Source organism: Motacilla alba, chromosome 4A (genome assembly GCF_015832195.1).
Source record: "Motacilla alba alba isolate MOTALB_02 chromosome 4A, Motacilla_alba_V1.0_pri, whole genome shotgun sequence".
Classification (NCBI taxonomy): domain Eukaryota; kingdom Metazoa; phylum Chordata; class Aves; order Passeriformes; family Motacillidae; genus Motacilla; species Motacilla alba.
The window spans coordinates 14,964,174-14,976,707 of NC_052045.1; the positions used below are offsets into that span (position 1 = coordinate 14,964,174).

Here is a 12,534-nt window from a genome sequence, read left to right on the forward strand (position 1 = left end):
AAAAACATTACAGAAAACCTCCAATCTGTCACGCACCTTGGAGTGTTTTGAAGCCTTCGGGTCTAACTCATTGTTTCCTTTGTTGAGGTTTGACTTTAGTGATTGGATTCCCTCATCCCTGGCTCCCCCTGGGGCTTGTTTGCTTTGGGAGAGAGGGAGGAGGTCCTCTTCTCTGCTCTGGCAGAAACTGCTGCCACTCCACAGCACCTAACACAGGGACAGGGGTGGGGGCAGCCCTGGGGACTTGTGTGGGGACAGCTCTGGGGCAGCAGCACTCAGCCCAGGAGCAAGGTGTTGGAACGAGACAATCCTGAAGATCCCTTCCAACCCATGACTCTGAGCCCTTGGCAGCCCCCAGTTTGGCCACAGATGTTCACGGATGTTCCTTTGCCTTTTCCAGGAGCTGAGTGCCCTGGGATGAGCTGGGAGTGGCAAGGAAGATGGCAGGGAAGGAATGGGGTGAGTTACTTGCTGCAAAGCCTCTGTCAGAATTGCACCTCCCTGTATTTACTCCTTCCTCTGGTGTTTAGTCATGGAGCTTTGCCAGTTCGGGGAGGATGAAGAGCTCAGTGGAGATCAAACAAAACAAAAAGCCTTCTCCTTATGTTCCAAAAAGAAGATTTATTTAGTGGGTTTTAGGATTTTAAAATACACAGATGTGAGTGTTGTGGAGGGGGATGCACAAACATTGTGTTCACAGTCCAACGCACTTCAGAAGCACAGGAGCTCTGGGAGTTCCTGCAGTAAATCATCAGCTCCTGGGCAGCTCTCCTGGAGATTCCAGGCACTTACTGGGGATAAACAACAAATCACTGCAGAAGGGTCCCAGGAGAGGCCCCAGCTGGGGAAGTGCTGCCATTCCCAAGGAGGTGAGAGCGGATCAGAGAAGGAATGGCTCTCCCAAGGCCATGTGCTCCAGCAAAACATGGGACACCTCCTGTTTTTAGGGAGAGCAGACTCTGTTCCTTTGCTGAGAGAAGGTTCCTTCGGTTCAGACCACTCTGTTCTTCACCCTTTCAAAGATCTGCATCACTTTTCCAGCTGGGATGCAGCCTTCCCGCACGATGGTGATGCCACCTTCCCAGAGGGAGAATGAACAAGTCAGGACAATCCCCACCGTGGCACAGAAAGGAATATAAAGGAACATCTTGTACCAGCAAAGCCACTCGAAATAAACTGGTGTGGAAGAACCAGAAAGTGAAACCATCAATGAGCACTGACCTCACACTTTGTGCAAGGGTTTGGTTTTCCACTAATGAATCCCTCTCAAATGTCAGCCCAGAGCCACACAGGACACCTCAGTGTGTGCTGCTGCATCACAGTGGGCAAGCTCCTGTCCCACCCTCGTTGTGGTGGGCCAAGGCAGCACCCACCCTCCTTCCACAGCACCCACCCCTCTTTCCACAGCACCCAGCCCTCCTTCCACAGCACCCAGCCCTCCTTCCAGCAGCACCCAGCCCTCCTTCCAGCAGCACCCAGCCCTCCTTCCAGCAGCACCCAGCCTCCCACTCAGAGCATTTCCACCCCGACGAGGCAGATTTTCCTTGCACAACTGTGTTTGTCCTCCTGCCTTGTTTGCTGTCAACACAGAGGTCCTCCCAGGACATCTTTTGTTTGTTTCCCTTCATCAACATGTTTGCAAATGTCCAGGCACTCAAGAGCTGTTACTCTTGGAGCACTCTGTGCTGCCAGACTGATACTGGGAAAGGCATGGAAGCCTCCCAGGAAAACGCCACTGCTGACACGAAGGGCGGGTCTCACACTCACTTTCATCAATCTTTGTGCAGTTGACCACAGTGGACGCCACCACCTCGTCAGACTCTCCATCACAGAGAACACCCTCCAGCTTATGGCCAAGGCGCCTGTGGGACAAAAAATAGCAACAACCCTTCACAGACCTTGCTGTGACCTCGTGCTGAGGTTCCCTTGGTGCAGGGCACCAAACCGAGGTCTGCCAGCGCTGAAGCAGGAGGGTGGCACTGCCAGTGACCCGGTACTCACGAGATGACCATGTCGTGGTGGGTGCTGTCCACCTCCCCGCTGGGGTTGGCCGAGGTGATGGCCAAGGGTCCGGTCATGTCGATGAGGTGCACCAGGACCGTCAGGTCAGGGACTCGGATCATGATGCTGTCCTGGGTTCCCACCCTGCTGTATCCTGCTCCGACCCCTGGAAGGACAGGCAGAGGACGTTGGCAGGGGCACGGCTGGCACAGCCCCTGTTGTGGCACCAGGGGGGATCTCCTGCTGCCTTTGGAAGTGACGCAGTTCCATGCACCCAACTAAATGTGTCTGTGGATGTCTGTTCCTGAGCAGGAATCTGTGAGAGCAGAGGTACAGTTTGGGGTCCAACTGGGTAAAAAGGAAATGATTCACAACTGGAGACATCACAGCTGTTTCCACGGACACAGGATCCCCCTATATCCCAAAGTCTGACTTCCTGTGACCACTGCCCACCTTCCCATCCTCCACTACCTTCCTCTGTCTGTTAAACATGGTTAACTCAGAATCACTGAATCCACTGAGTTGGAAAAGACCCTTGAGATCATCGAGTCCTGCCTGTGACCCAACACCACCTTGTCACCCAGACCATGGCACCAAGTGCCACATCCAGGCTTTCCTTAGACACCTCCAGGGATGGGGACTCCAGCCCCTTCCTGGGCAGCCCCTGCCAATGCCCAGACACCCTTTCTGGGAAGATTTTTTCCTAATGTCCAACCAAAATCTCCTCTGGTGCAGATTAAGCCTGTGTCCTCTCCTCCTGTCTCTGTCCCTGGGAGCAGAGCCCGACCCCCCTGGCTGTCCCCTCCTGTCAGGAGCTGTGCAGAGCCAGGAGGGCCCCCCTGAGCCTCCTTTGCTCCAGGCTGAGCCCCTTGCCCAGCTCCCTCAGCTTCTCCTCACAGGACTTGTGCTCCAACTCCACCGGTTCCCTCGCTCCCTGCTATTTCCCCAGGAGCCAGGGTTGAGGTGAATCATCCCAGTGCTCACAGTGCCTGCCTGTGTCCACGCGGGGGGGAGGCAGAGGCAATGAGCAGGGATGACCATCGGAACCCTCTCATCTCCTGGACAGTGCTCCACCCTGGTTTGCTCATTGCCAGTGAACAGCGGAGGGCTTGGGAGGGGGGACCCTCCCAGGCTGAGGAGCCTCCCTTGCCTCTGGTAAAAGAACTCATCCTGCTGGCTCCCACTCTTGATGAGTCATTCCAGCTGATTAACACCCTCTGCTAAACATGAACCAAAGCATCCGGGAGCTCCAAGGGGGATTTATTGGAGAAAGTGACCGGAATCTCTCCTCATCACATCCCAAAGGGTGTTGGGATTGCAGATGTGCCGTGCTGAAAACGTCAAAGGGGGACAGAAGGGTTGTGCTGCTCATCTCACCCAACTTCTTCAGCCACTCTCCCTTCTGGATAATGCAGCCGATGCCGCCAGGATAAACGTTTTCCATGAATTCCCAGAGCAGGGGGCTGATGGGCGGGGCAGCTGCTCGCAATTGCTCCAGGTTGGAAATAAAGATGCAGATGGGCTTCTCTTGAGGCCTGTCCTGAAAAAACAGAGCGGGGGAAATAGATAAAGAGGGAAAGTTTGCCTGGAGAACCTTGAAGCCTGCTGGGATCCTAGTTTGTGTGTTTCCCATGGAGCAGGAACTCCAGGCAAGGAAGATGCTGTGCCTGCAGAAATGCTGAGCTGTGATGGATGCCCCAGCTCAGATCTGCACGTGCAAATTAAAGAGGAGACAGAGCAGCAGCCTGCCCTTGGGAACTTCTGGGATGTATCCAATTCCCCCTCTTTAAGCACATCCATCACAGGGACAGCGATGCTGCACTCAGTATCAGCATTTTCGGGATGTTGCACACCAGGGGCCTGATTTTTCCAAACTTCTGCTGGTGTAAACCAAGGTCAAACACACCAATTTTTGGTGGGATAAGGGACAGAGAGCTCAGCCCCCTACAAACCAACATCTTCATTATTACCCCTCCAGAGCTTTGGAAGAAGCTTGGTGAAATAAGTTTGGTGTGATACCAGCAGTGGGGATGGAGGGGAAATAAAACAAGCTCGCAAAGCGGTGTCATTTCAGTCCTCAACTGACATCAGCTTCAGTGGGGCCAAATGACTCAGGAACTGGGCATGTATTTACATTCTGTTTGTATTCTCTCATCGCCAGGGAAGGTCAGCACTGGCACCAGGGCAGCGCAGAAGAGACGGCCTTTGTGCCGCTGCTCGCGCTCGGGGCCAGCTGAGATCGTCTGTTATGGTTATTTCTCCAGGCTAGCCAGGAAATTGCCTCATGGACAGCAGACAGGGCCAGGCTGCAAAAGCGGGATTGAAGGTGCAAACTCTGGGGCTGATTCCAGCACTGAATGGCTCCAAAAGTCTGGGGGAATGTAGCCCTGGGAGTCTGATTCAGCACTTCGTGAGGCACAGAGGACAAACACAGGTTTGGACCCGCTTGTGAGTGGCTGTTCCTGTTTGGGGTTGTGTTTTATCCCCAGGGATGTCGCTGCCCAATTACCAGTGCTCCAGCTTGGAGCAGAGGGGCTGTACCCTGGGTTCCTCAGAAAATGGTCCCTGATGTTCTGGTGTGGCTGCCATGAAGTCTGCCCATGGTCACCTCCTGAGTTTTGGGACAACCTGAAACCAGGGGCTCCCCTTTCTGCTTCTGCAGAAACTCATGGACAGGACACAGAACCAGGTAAACAGAGACATCCCTGAATTCCCACCTTGATCCTGTAGACCTTCTCGATGGCCTGAGGGTGCTTGCAGGAGGCTGCCAGGGCATACACGGTGTCTGTGGGGACCCCGCACACGGCCCCCGTGTTCAGCAGCTCCGCGATGGTCCTCAGGCCGCTCGTGAGGTGGGACTTGGGGCAGACGCAGGGCAGGGGATCCTCCCTGTCCTTCTTGGAGCTCTGGACCTGCCAGGAATCAGGAGGCAGTGAATAAGCAACTATATGGAACACAGGGCAGGATTGCATCCACCTGAATGCAGGGATCCACCATGCCATGATCTCTTGGCCGTCCAAGAGGCAGCACCTCTAGGAATGCTTCTCCCACAGCAGGGGAGTGAATTCCAATTATTAAAGTCAAAAAGAGCAGCTCGGGGTGGGCATTTCAACTGCCAATGCCTTAAGTTAGAGGAGATGAATCCCACCCAGCACTGTTTCCTGGGGAAATGAGTGCTCTCCAAAGTGACCTAAGGAAACTGTTCAAGAATCCATAATCCAGACAAAGATGGAGTTTCAAGTGCATTCCCATGAAACACTGATTTAATGGAAACGTTTCTCTGCAGCAGGAATTGGAGCTGGTAGATCCATCACCCTGGATAGGGGGAATTGCCCTAGGCAGACACCAGATAGCAGAAGGAGTTTGAAGCTAAGTAAGATGGGGAATTCTTGCTGTCCAGTCTGGGAAATTTGTAAGCTCCCTGTTCCCGATGTTATGGCTTTAAAACTCCAGTCTATGAGGAATTCTTAGACTGGGGATGGCTGATTCCCCAGGAGCAAGGTATGAGTCTTGTGAACATCCTTGCCCTTTCTCCAATGTTATTCCTAATGGAAGGGAGCTCATTTCCAGCTCACAGCTCCCTACAAAGGGACCAGGATTTCGAACGGCACTGAAGGATTCAGCAGAAGGAAATTCCACAGGAATTTGCACTGAAGGCCCCAGAACATCCCCTCTGAGCAAGGAAGCTACACCACCATGCCAAGATCTCTTACTGTGAGCAGAGGAGGTCCCATCATCAGGAGGTCCTTCCCAAACATGCAGTTGGTGAGAGAGGCTGCGGCTCCGTAGAAGCAGATGGCACTGAGGATGCTCAGCACCACAACTGGAAAAATCCCAGAGTCAGAGGCAGGCAGGGTGATTGAATCCCCATCCCTGGAGGGATTGAACAGTGTGGATGGGGCACTTGGGGACAGGGTTTGTCAGTGCTGTGGGGATGGTTGGACTCAGTCGCTTAGATTTCATGGTGCTGCGATTCTATTCTGTGATGACAAATTCCTGGTGGAAAAGCTCCCGCTAATCCCCTTGCTAAAGCACTCCACGGAATTAAAACTTGAATTGTCACTTGCAGCAAAGCCAAGGCTTCAGCAGAACTACAGCCATTGACAGCTGTGGCACATCCAGCTCATCCCACACCTCAGGGAGCATGCACTGGGAAGCAGCGCGGGACAGAACCGCTAGAGGTGCTCTGATTCAGCAGTATCGCGTTTATTTGAAACCTCAAGGCCCTGGGGGTGATAGGAGGAGAGGTTTCCTTCTCCAGTCATGCTTGCACACACCCCAGACTTCCAGGGAAAGATGAACACCCTGCTTGATTTTCCCACGCTGCTCCCCCACCCAGGACCCACTCCCTGCACTCTGTGGGTGAAGGTTTAATGCCCGGGTTCCCCTAAAACTCACTTTCAAATGGCAAAGGAAGGTTCTCCAGTGTAAAGAGCAGAAAACAAACGGTCAAGAGCTCCATGGCCAGGGTCAGGCAGAGCAGCACCATGTTAAAAGAGGAAGCTGTGGAAAGAAACACAAACAAGAGGGACCCACATCAAGCATGGCCCATAAAATGTCCATGAACCAGCAGAAGAGTTTCTAAATCAACTGAGGCTTGTTTGATTAAACCAAGCAGCCCCAGCTCTGATTTCCCTGTTGGTGAAGTAACGAAGAGGCACAGCCAGGGTCTGTTCAGCCCTCAGGTTCCATGGACACGCTGCCAAACCCTTGATCTGCCAGGACACTGTGCTCACATGGAAAACACTTCTCTGGCAGCCAAGCAGGTTCTGATTTACACCAGCTGGGCTGGAGTGTGGCTGTGGATTGGAGCCAGTGGCCCAGTGCATCGAATACTTTCACCTGATTTGATCCTTTTATTTTCTTTGAAATGTTCTTCCATTCCCTCGGGGCTGTTTCTCCCAAACCCAGCTCAGCTTCTGTTACTGGCTGTGGGCAAAACATCTCCGTTTTTGCTTAATCAGAGCCACAGGCAGAGCTGAGCCTCCCTCACTGGTGCATCTCCGCCATGGAGCAATCACAGGAGGATTCATGCTCTGACCCCAGATGCCCCTCAATAAAGATCCCACGTGGTTCTGAGACTTACCCAAAATGATTAAAAAAGCATTGAGCACCAAAAAGGCAACGGAGCCAGCAGTGAAGCCCTCAGTGTGACCCGCCCCGATGTCCAGCAAGTGGCCTGAAACAGGAGCAGCACATCTGGTTACGAGCAAACCACAAAGAGCAGCGTGACAGGAGAGTGGCAGGAGAGTGGCAGAGCCTCAGCTGGGATTACCACAGCTCCAGCTGTTGGATGCTGGCCTCCCAAAAACCCTCCCTCACCGACACCCGCTGCTTCTGCCACGCAAAGTATTTGAGGTATTAACTGTGGGGCTGGTGATGGTGATCCAAAAAAAGCTCTGGATTTTACCTCCAGCTTGGAATACTCAGGGCCTGGCTGGACACTTCAGCAGCTCCTGCCACACACCCCAAGCCACAGCTTTTACTGTCCCCACAGGTGCTCATTTTAAGAGCTCCTGGCATGGAGGCTGTGTGAACACTCTGCCCACCTGGAGCAAAATGCAGCTTTTAAAAGCCAGGCTCAGCTTCTGAGAGCTTCTTTCATGGCTGTGACCAGCTGGGATAGACTTCTCCAGGCTCCTGAAGAAGAAATCCAGAACCTGGAGTCTCTCCCTGTCTAAAAACATCTCCTGAGTTGCTATTCTGAGACAACAGCCCAGAGCCAGCCCTGTCGCACAATGTTTTTGCAGGGAAATCTTGGCTTTTATGGGAGTTGAAGACACAACTTGGACTCCTGGAACTGAGAGCACCAAGTGCCCGCAGCAATGGCAACCGAGTGCAAACTCGGGTGATTGGTGAATTATCTTTTTCCAAGGAGGAATATCAGTAAACCTGATGTCACTGACTCTCCTGAAAGAAGGAATTCCATCAGAGAAAGCAATCTGAAATTCCCTGGAAACACCCCTTAAGCCAGGAACCATCCTGTGCTTTACCTGCCAGGCGCAGCCAGGTCCAGGCTGCCCAGAAGGCAGCATAGCAGAAGGGGAGCACGGACCCGAACCTCTTCCCACCCTGCACCTGGATCCGGCACACGAACAGCTGCCCCAGGGCTCCCGGGATGAGCACGGAGGGGATGGAGAGCTGCTGCCTGCCCGGGACACCCACGCTGCCCTGGATGGCGGCGGCCGCAGCCAGGCCATTGCAGATGTAGAACAACGAGTCCGGCACGGCAGCGCTGGTGCCACTGGGGATGTCCTTGGACCTCGAGAGCCAGCTCTGGACACCCCCCAGCATGGCCTGGAGAGCTGAGCTGGGCACGGCCTGGGCGCCCACGGGAATCAGAGCCTTCTCCCCGATGGAGTTGATGAGGCTGGCGAAGGCGGCGTACAGGGAGAGCGCGGTGCAGAGGCTGCAGGCGGCCCCCAGGAAGGGCCGGGCGCCGCGCAGCGGGATCTGGTGGACGAAGGCCGCGGTGAGGAGGATGAAGGAGGCGTTCTGCAGCATCTCCAGGGTGTCTTTGTGGGTCGACATCAGAAACAGCAGGCAGGCAGTGGCCAGGAAGAACCACGCTCCAAACATTCCCAACCTGCTGTCCTGAGCCACGGGCAGCCTGAGGAAGGTGGTGAGCACAAACTCCTCCCAGGACATCACCAGCCAGAGGAGGCTGTGGACACCAAACTTGGTGGTGTGGTAGCTGTCTCCTCTGAGGTAGCTGTAGAAGCTGGAGAGCAGCTGGCAGCTGGAGATGATGGAAATCCACGCTGCCCCCACACAGAATGTCTTCATGTACCCGAAGAAGTAAAAGGCAAATATAAAGGGTGACACGGTGTCGCAGATGTTCCCCAGGGCCATCGGCTCCGCGTACTTGGTGTTCTTCTTCTTTTCTTCCCCGAGGGCCTTGGAGGAGCTTTTCTGTGCCGATCCCAGCAGCAGGACGTTGAAGAGGGGGTGCCCAAAGCCGGGCAGGACGTACCTCTGGGTGATGCCCTTCAGGAGCAGAGCCACAGCCCCGTACAGCCCGCAAAGGACGATGCCCAGCTCCAGGACCCCGGACACCACCAGGGCCCAGTCCCCGAAGAGCGCGACCGCCTCGAAGCCCAGGGCCAGCGCGATGGCCCCGAAGATGAAGGGCATGATGTAGTTGACGGTGGCCGAGCAGAAGGACAGGATGAAGGAGATGGCAATGTAGGCCACCAGCCCGGCCACGGAGCTCTGGCTGGCCGAGAGCAGGGCTGTGCCAGTGACCGGGAGCTGGCTGGAGTTCCCAGAGGGGAGCGTTGTGTTCTCTGGGGAGGGATACACGGCAGACAGGACCTTCGTGGCCCCATAGCTGCTCCACAGAGCAGAGAAGGTGAGGAAGGCCGCGCCTCCAAGGTGGTCATACTTGCGGAAGGCGAGAAATCCAGCCAGGAGCTGGACAAAGCCTCCGATCAGGATGAGGTGGACACCTGAGGGATGCAGGAAGGGGTCAGGTGTGAAGCCAAGCACAAAAAGGCTGGAGCTGCAGGAAGCTCTAGGGCACACCCCATGGCAGGTCCCATGGCCTTCCTGTCAGCAGCCCTGTGGCCTCTGCCTGCCCCTCTGCCCACCTTTATGGGAAATTTCTTTGCGTGGCCCCTAAGCCTCTTGGCTCAGGGTGCTGAGCAGGCCCCAAGGACAGTTTGGATCTAGCAGGGAATGGCACCTGGAATATTTGGCCCAGTGGCTGGGGAAGGAGGAGCAGCCATCCAGGAGCACACTGACCTGCACAATGGACACAGCCCACATTTCCACACCATCCCACCAGTGGTGCCCATTGGCCCATGGGGATGACCCTCAAAGAGCTCAGGGGACCTTCAGCCCCATCCACCCCACCCTGAGCAGCAGCACCCACCTGCCAGGACCTGCTCTGCTGCCCGGGGCCCGAGGCCAGTGGCAGCCACGGTGAAGTTCTGCAGGCACAGGAGGAAGGCGCTGACCACGTTGCCGAGCAGCCCCAGCACCCCGGGTTCGCTGTAGAAGACGGCGGCGAAGCCCTCGGCGCTCGCCATGGCCCTGGCAGACAAAAGAGCAGAGTCGGCCCTCGCCCCCACAGCCTCCCCGGCCAGGCCGTCTGCACCGGGCTCGGGCACCCGGCCAGCTGCAGAGCCGTGCCCCTGCCCCGGGCAGGGACGGGCTGGTGACAGGCTCAGGTGTTTCCATGTGCCTCTCCGCTCCTCGCTGCAGACAAAGGCTCGATTCAAAGCACCACTTGAGGTGCCTACTTTCCGCTGCCCTATCCAGAAAAAACACACACAACCTATTTAGGCGACCAGGATTCCTGGCAAAAACATGTTTAGGTGCCCCAAAGCGCTGCAGGTGGTGGTGATGGTTGCTGTCCCCTCTTCTCCAGGCTGCTGGAGATGGAGAGGCATGAATAGCCCAACACAAACCAACAAACATCCAGACGAAACCCACAAGGTATTTTTGAGCCGTTCCAGGACGTTTCTTATCCACTGTTGCAGACAAACAGGGCAGGCACGGTGCACACACACACACAGTCTCCCTTCCAGATGGAATTTTCCAGCTCCATCCCTTTCTTGAAACCCCAGTGACTAAATAGGCTATTTGCAAACCCTTCATATTTCTCCCATGAACTCGTCTGTTTGCAGGCAGCCCCCACGTTTCCACTCCTTGGCACTCCTGGGTACCAGGAGCTGAAGCTTTCTCTCTGGAGGGTTTTGTTGGGAAACAAAGATGAAAATAAAACAGCAATGTTCTTGTTATTTGGGTATTTTTAGAATATTTGGTGAGCTAAAAAAGCTGGAAAGGGAGAAGGTGATGTATTCTGTTCTCAGCCATTCCAAAGAACCCTTTGGAAAGGGAGGAAAGCTCCACTATTGTTAGGGGGAGTGAGGAGGAGGGAAGGAGCACCACCCAAAGAAAAAATAACATGGGAATAATAACAAACCTAAATCCCAGGATCACACAAATCCTCAGCCCAAAGTGATATTTTGCAAACATCAGTACCCTCTGGACTCTCTTGTTCTGCTAAAACCCCCGTGTTTTCCTCTCTCCATTTATTCTAAAGGATGTCACTTCCCCAAAGGAAGAAGGATGAAGGATAAATCAACAGCTCCAAACTGCTTTGGCAACATCAACTCTCATCAAATAAGGAAAGGGTAAAAACCTCCAAGCAAAGCTTGGGGAACAATGAATTATTCAAATACTTGGTTGTGCTAAAGGCTGGGATTTTGGGTCCGGAGAGGGAGATGCACCAAATCCCAGTTCCCAGGGAGGAATTCTCCCTTTTCCCATCAAGGCACTGCCTTTCAGGAGGTCCCCAGGAATGCTGTGCCCTTGGGTAGAGCTGAGCCTGCGGATTCCATGATTTGGTCTCTTTTATTGTTTTAAATGACGCTTCTATATAAAGAAGCAATTTGGTTTAAATGGTTGTACTTGGAAGCGAGACACAAAATTAAGCTCCTCCAGATGTTTTGCCCTGAAACAGCCCAGGCAGTGGCTCAAAGGCACACTGAGAGCCCCTGCTTGGAGTGGGTCCCAGGAAGAGGGTGAGCTGGGATTTGGGAGGGAGCTGGGCTGGCCTGGTGACTCCTTGGCTCCCAGCAGTGGTTTTTAATTTGCCAAAGCTCATTTTGTTGGTGTTTTCTGCATAACAGACCTGCAACAAAGAGCTGGAGTTGGGGAGGGAAGGAGAGACACAACTCACGGGGATGTTTTCTTCTTCTTCCAGTGCAGGCATGGGAGAAGAAGGGAGGAAGACAAGCACCAGAACATGCTGTCAGGCTAAGGAGGTGTAAAGGGGAAGGATGTGAGAGGATCCAGCCCAAGATGTGGAAAAGGAGGAGGAAAAGGTTTGGGGTTTGAAGCAGCTGCAGTTGAACCCACTGCTCACACCCACCCCCCCCCACACCACCCCAGACTCGTGGTCCCTGCCCTGAGACATTGGGCACAATGTCCCTGGGCACTGTCCCTGCCTCTGTTTGCTGCAAGGTCAGGACAGATCAATCCAAGAAAATCCTCTTGGTGCTGTTTCAGGAGCAGCAGCACCAGAACGCCAAGGGCTACGCTGAGCTGGAAAAACGAGGCCCAGCAGGGGAACTCCCAGGGGGGTTTCTGATCAAATATGCCCTGGTTTGGCCCTGGGATAACCTCACCCATGGGTGCTGTCACTGTCCTGAATGCTGTCATGTCTCCACGTGCACCACAGAACCCTGGTGGTGTGACAGGATAATGTGGGGCTGTGCAGGAGGCAGGGGAGCAGATGGAAAATCCTTCTGTGCCGGGTGGGATTAGAGGCTCTCTGCATGCCCAGGGCACCAGCAGCACAGCCGCTGTCCAGGGAACCACGGGATGGAGATGTCCCGGGCTGAGGAGGCACCTGGACACTTGGGGTGCTGCCAGAGAGCTGCATCTCCGGGAGGGATGGGGCAGCCCGGGATGATCTTTCCCTCGCTCAAATCCCTCGTGCAGCGAGGGCAAAGCCAAAACCACACCCTCCCTCATCCTGCCCCCTCCACCTTCTTTCCTCTCCCTGCTTGCCCCCCGACATCC

At 54.6% G+C, this 12,534-nt stretch overlaps 2 protein-coding genes across 2 annotated transcripts; both read right to left on the reverse strand.

Moving 5' to 3' along the window:
* Positions 1 to 638: 638 nt before the first annotated feature.
* On the reverse strand, positions 639 to 2,131 carry LOC119695202 (putative threonylcarbamoyl-AMP synthase). Its single transcript, XM_038123190.1, has 3 exons — positions 2,002 to 2,131; positions 1,768 to 1,862; positions 639 to 1,077 (listed from the first exon to the last, which is right to left on the reverse strand). Exons 1-3 carry the CDS (start codon positions 2,121 to 2,123, stop codon positions 992 to 994), a joined length of 303 nt encoding a protein of 100 aa, XP_037979118.1. The 5' UTR covers positions 2,124 to 2,131; the 3' UTR covers positions 639 to 991.
* A 148-nt stretch (positions 2,132 to 2,279) lies between these two features.
* LOC119695138 lies at positions 2,280 to 10,209 on the reverse strand. Its single transcript, XM_038123042.1, has 8 exons — positions 9,875 to 10,209; positions 7,995 to 9,449; positions 7,088 to 7,180; positions 6,400 to 6,504; positions 5,715 to 5,824; positions 4,719 to 4,913; positions 3,379 to 3,541; positions 2,280 to 2,317 (listed from the first exon to the last, which is right to left on the reverse strand). Exons 1-8 carry the CDS (start codon positions 10,029 to 10,031, stop codon positions 2,280 to 2,282), a joined length of 2,316 nt encoding a protein of 771 aa, XP_037978970.1. The 5' UTR covers positions 10,032 to 10,209.
* Between the last annotated feature and the right edge of the window lie 2,325 nt (positions 10,210 to 12,534).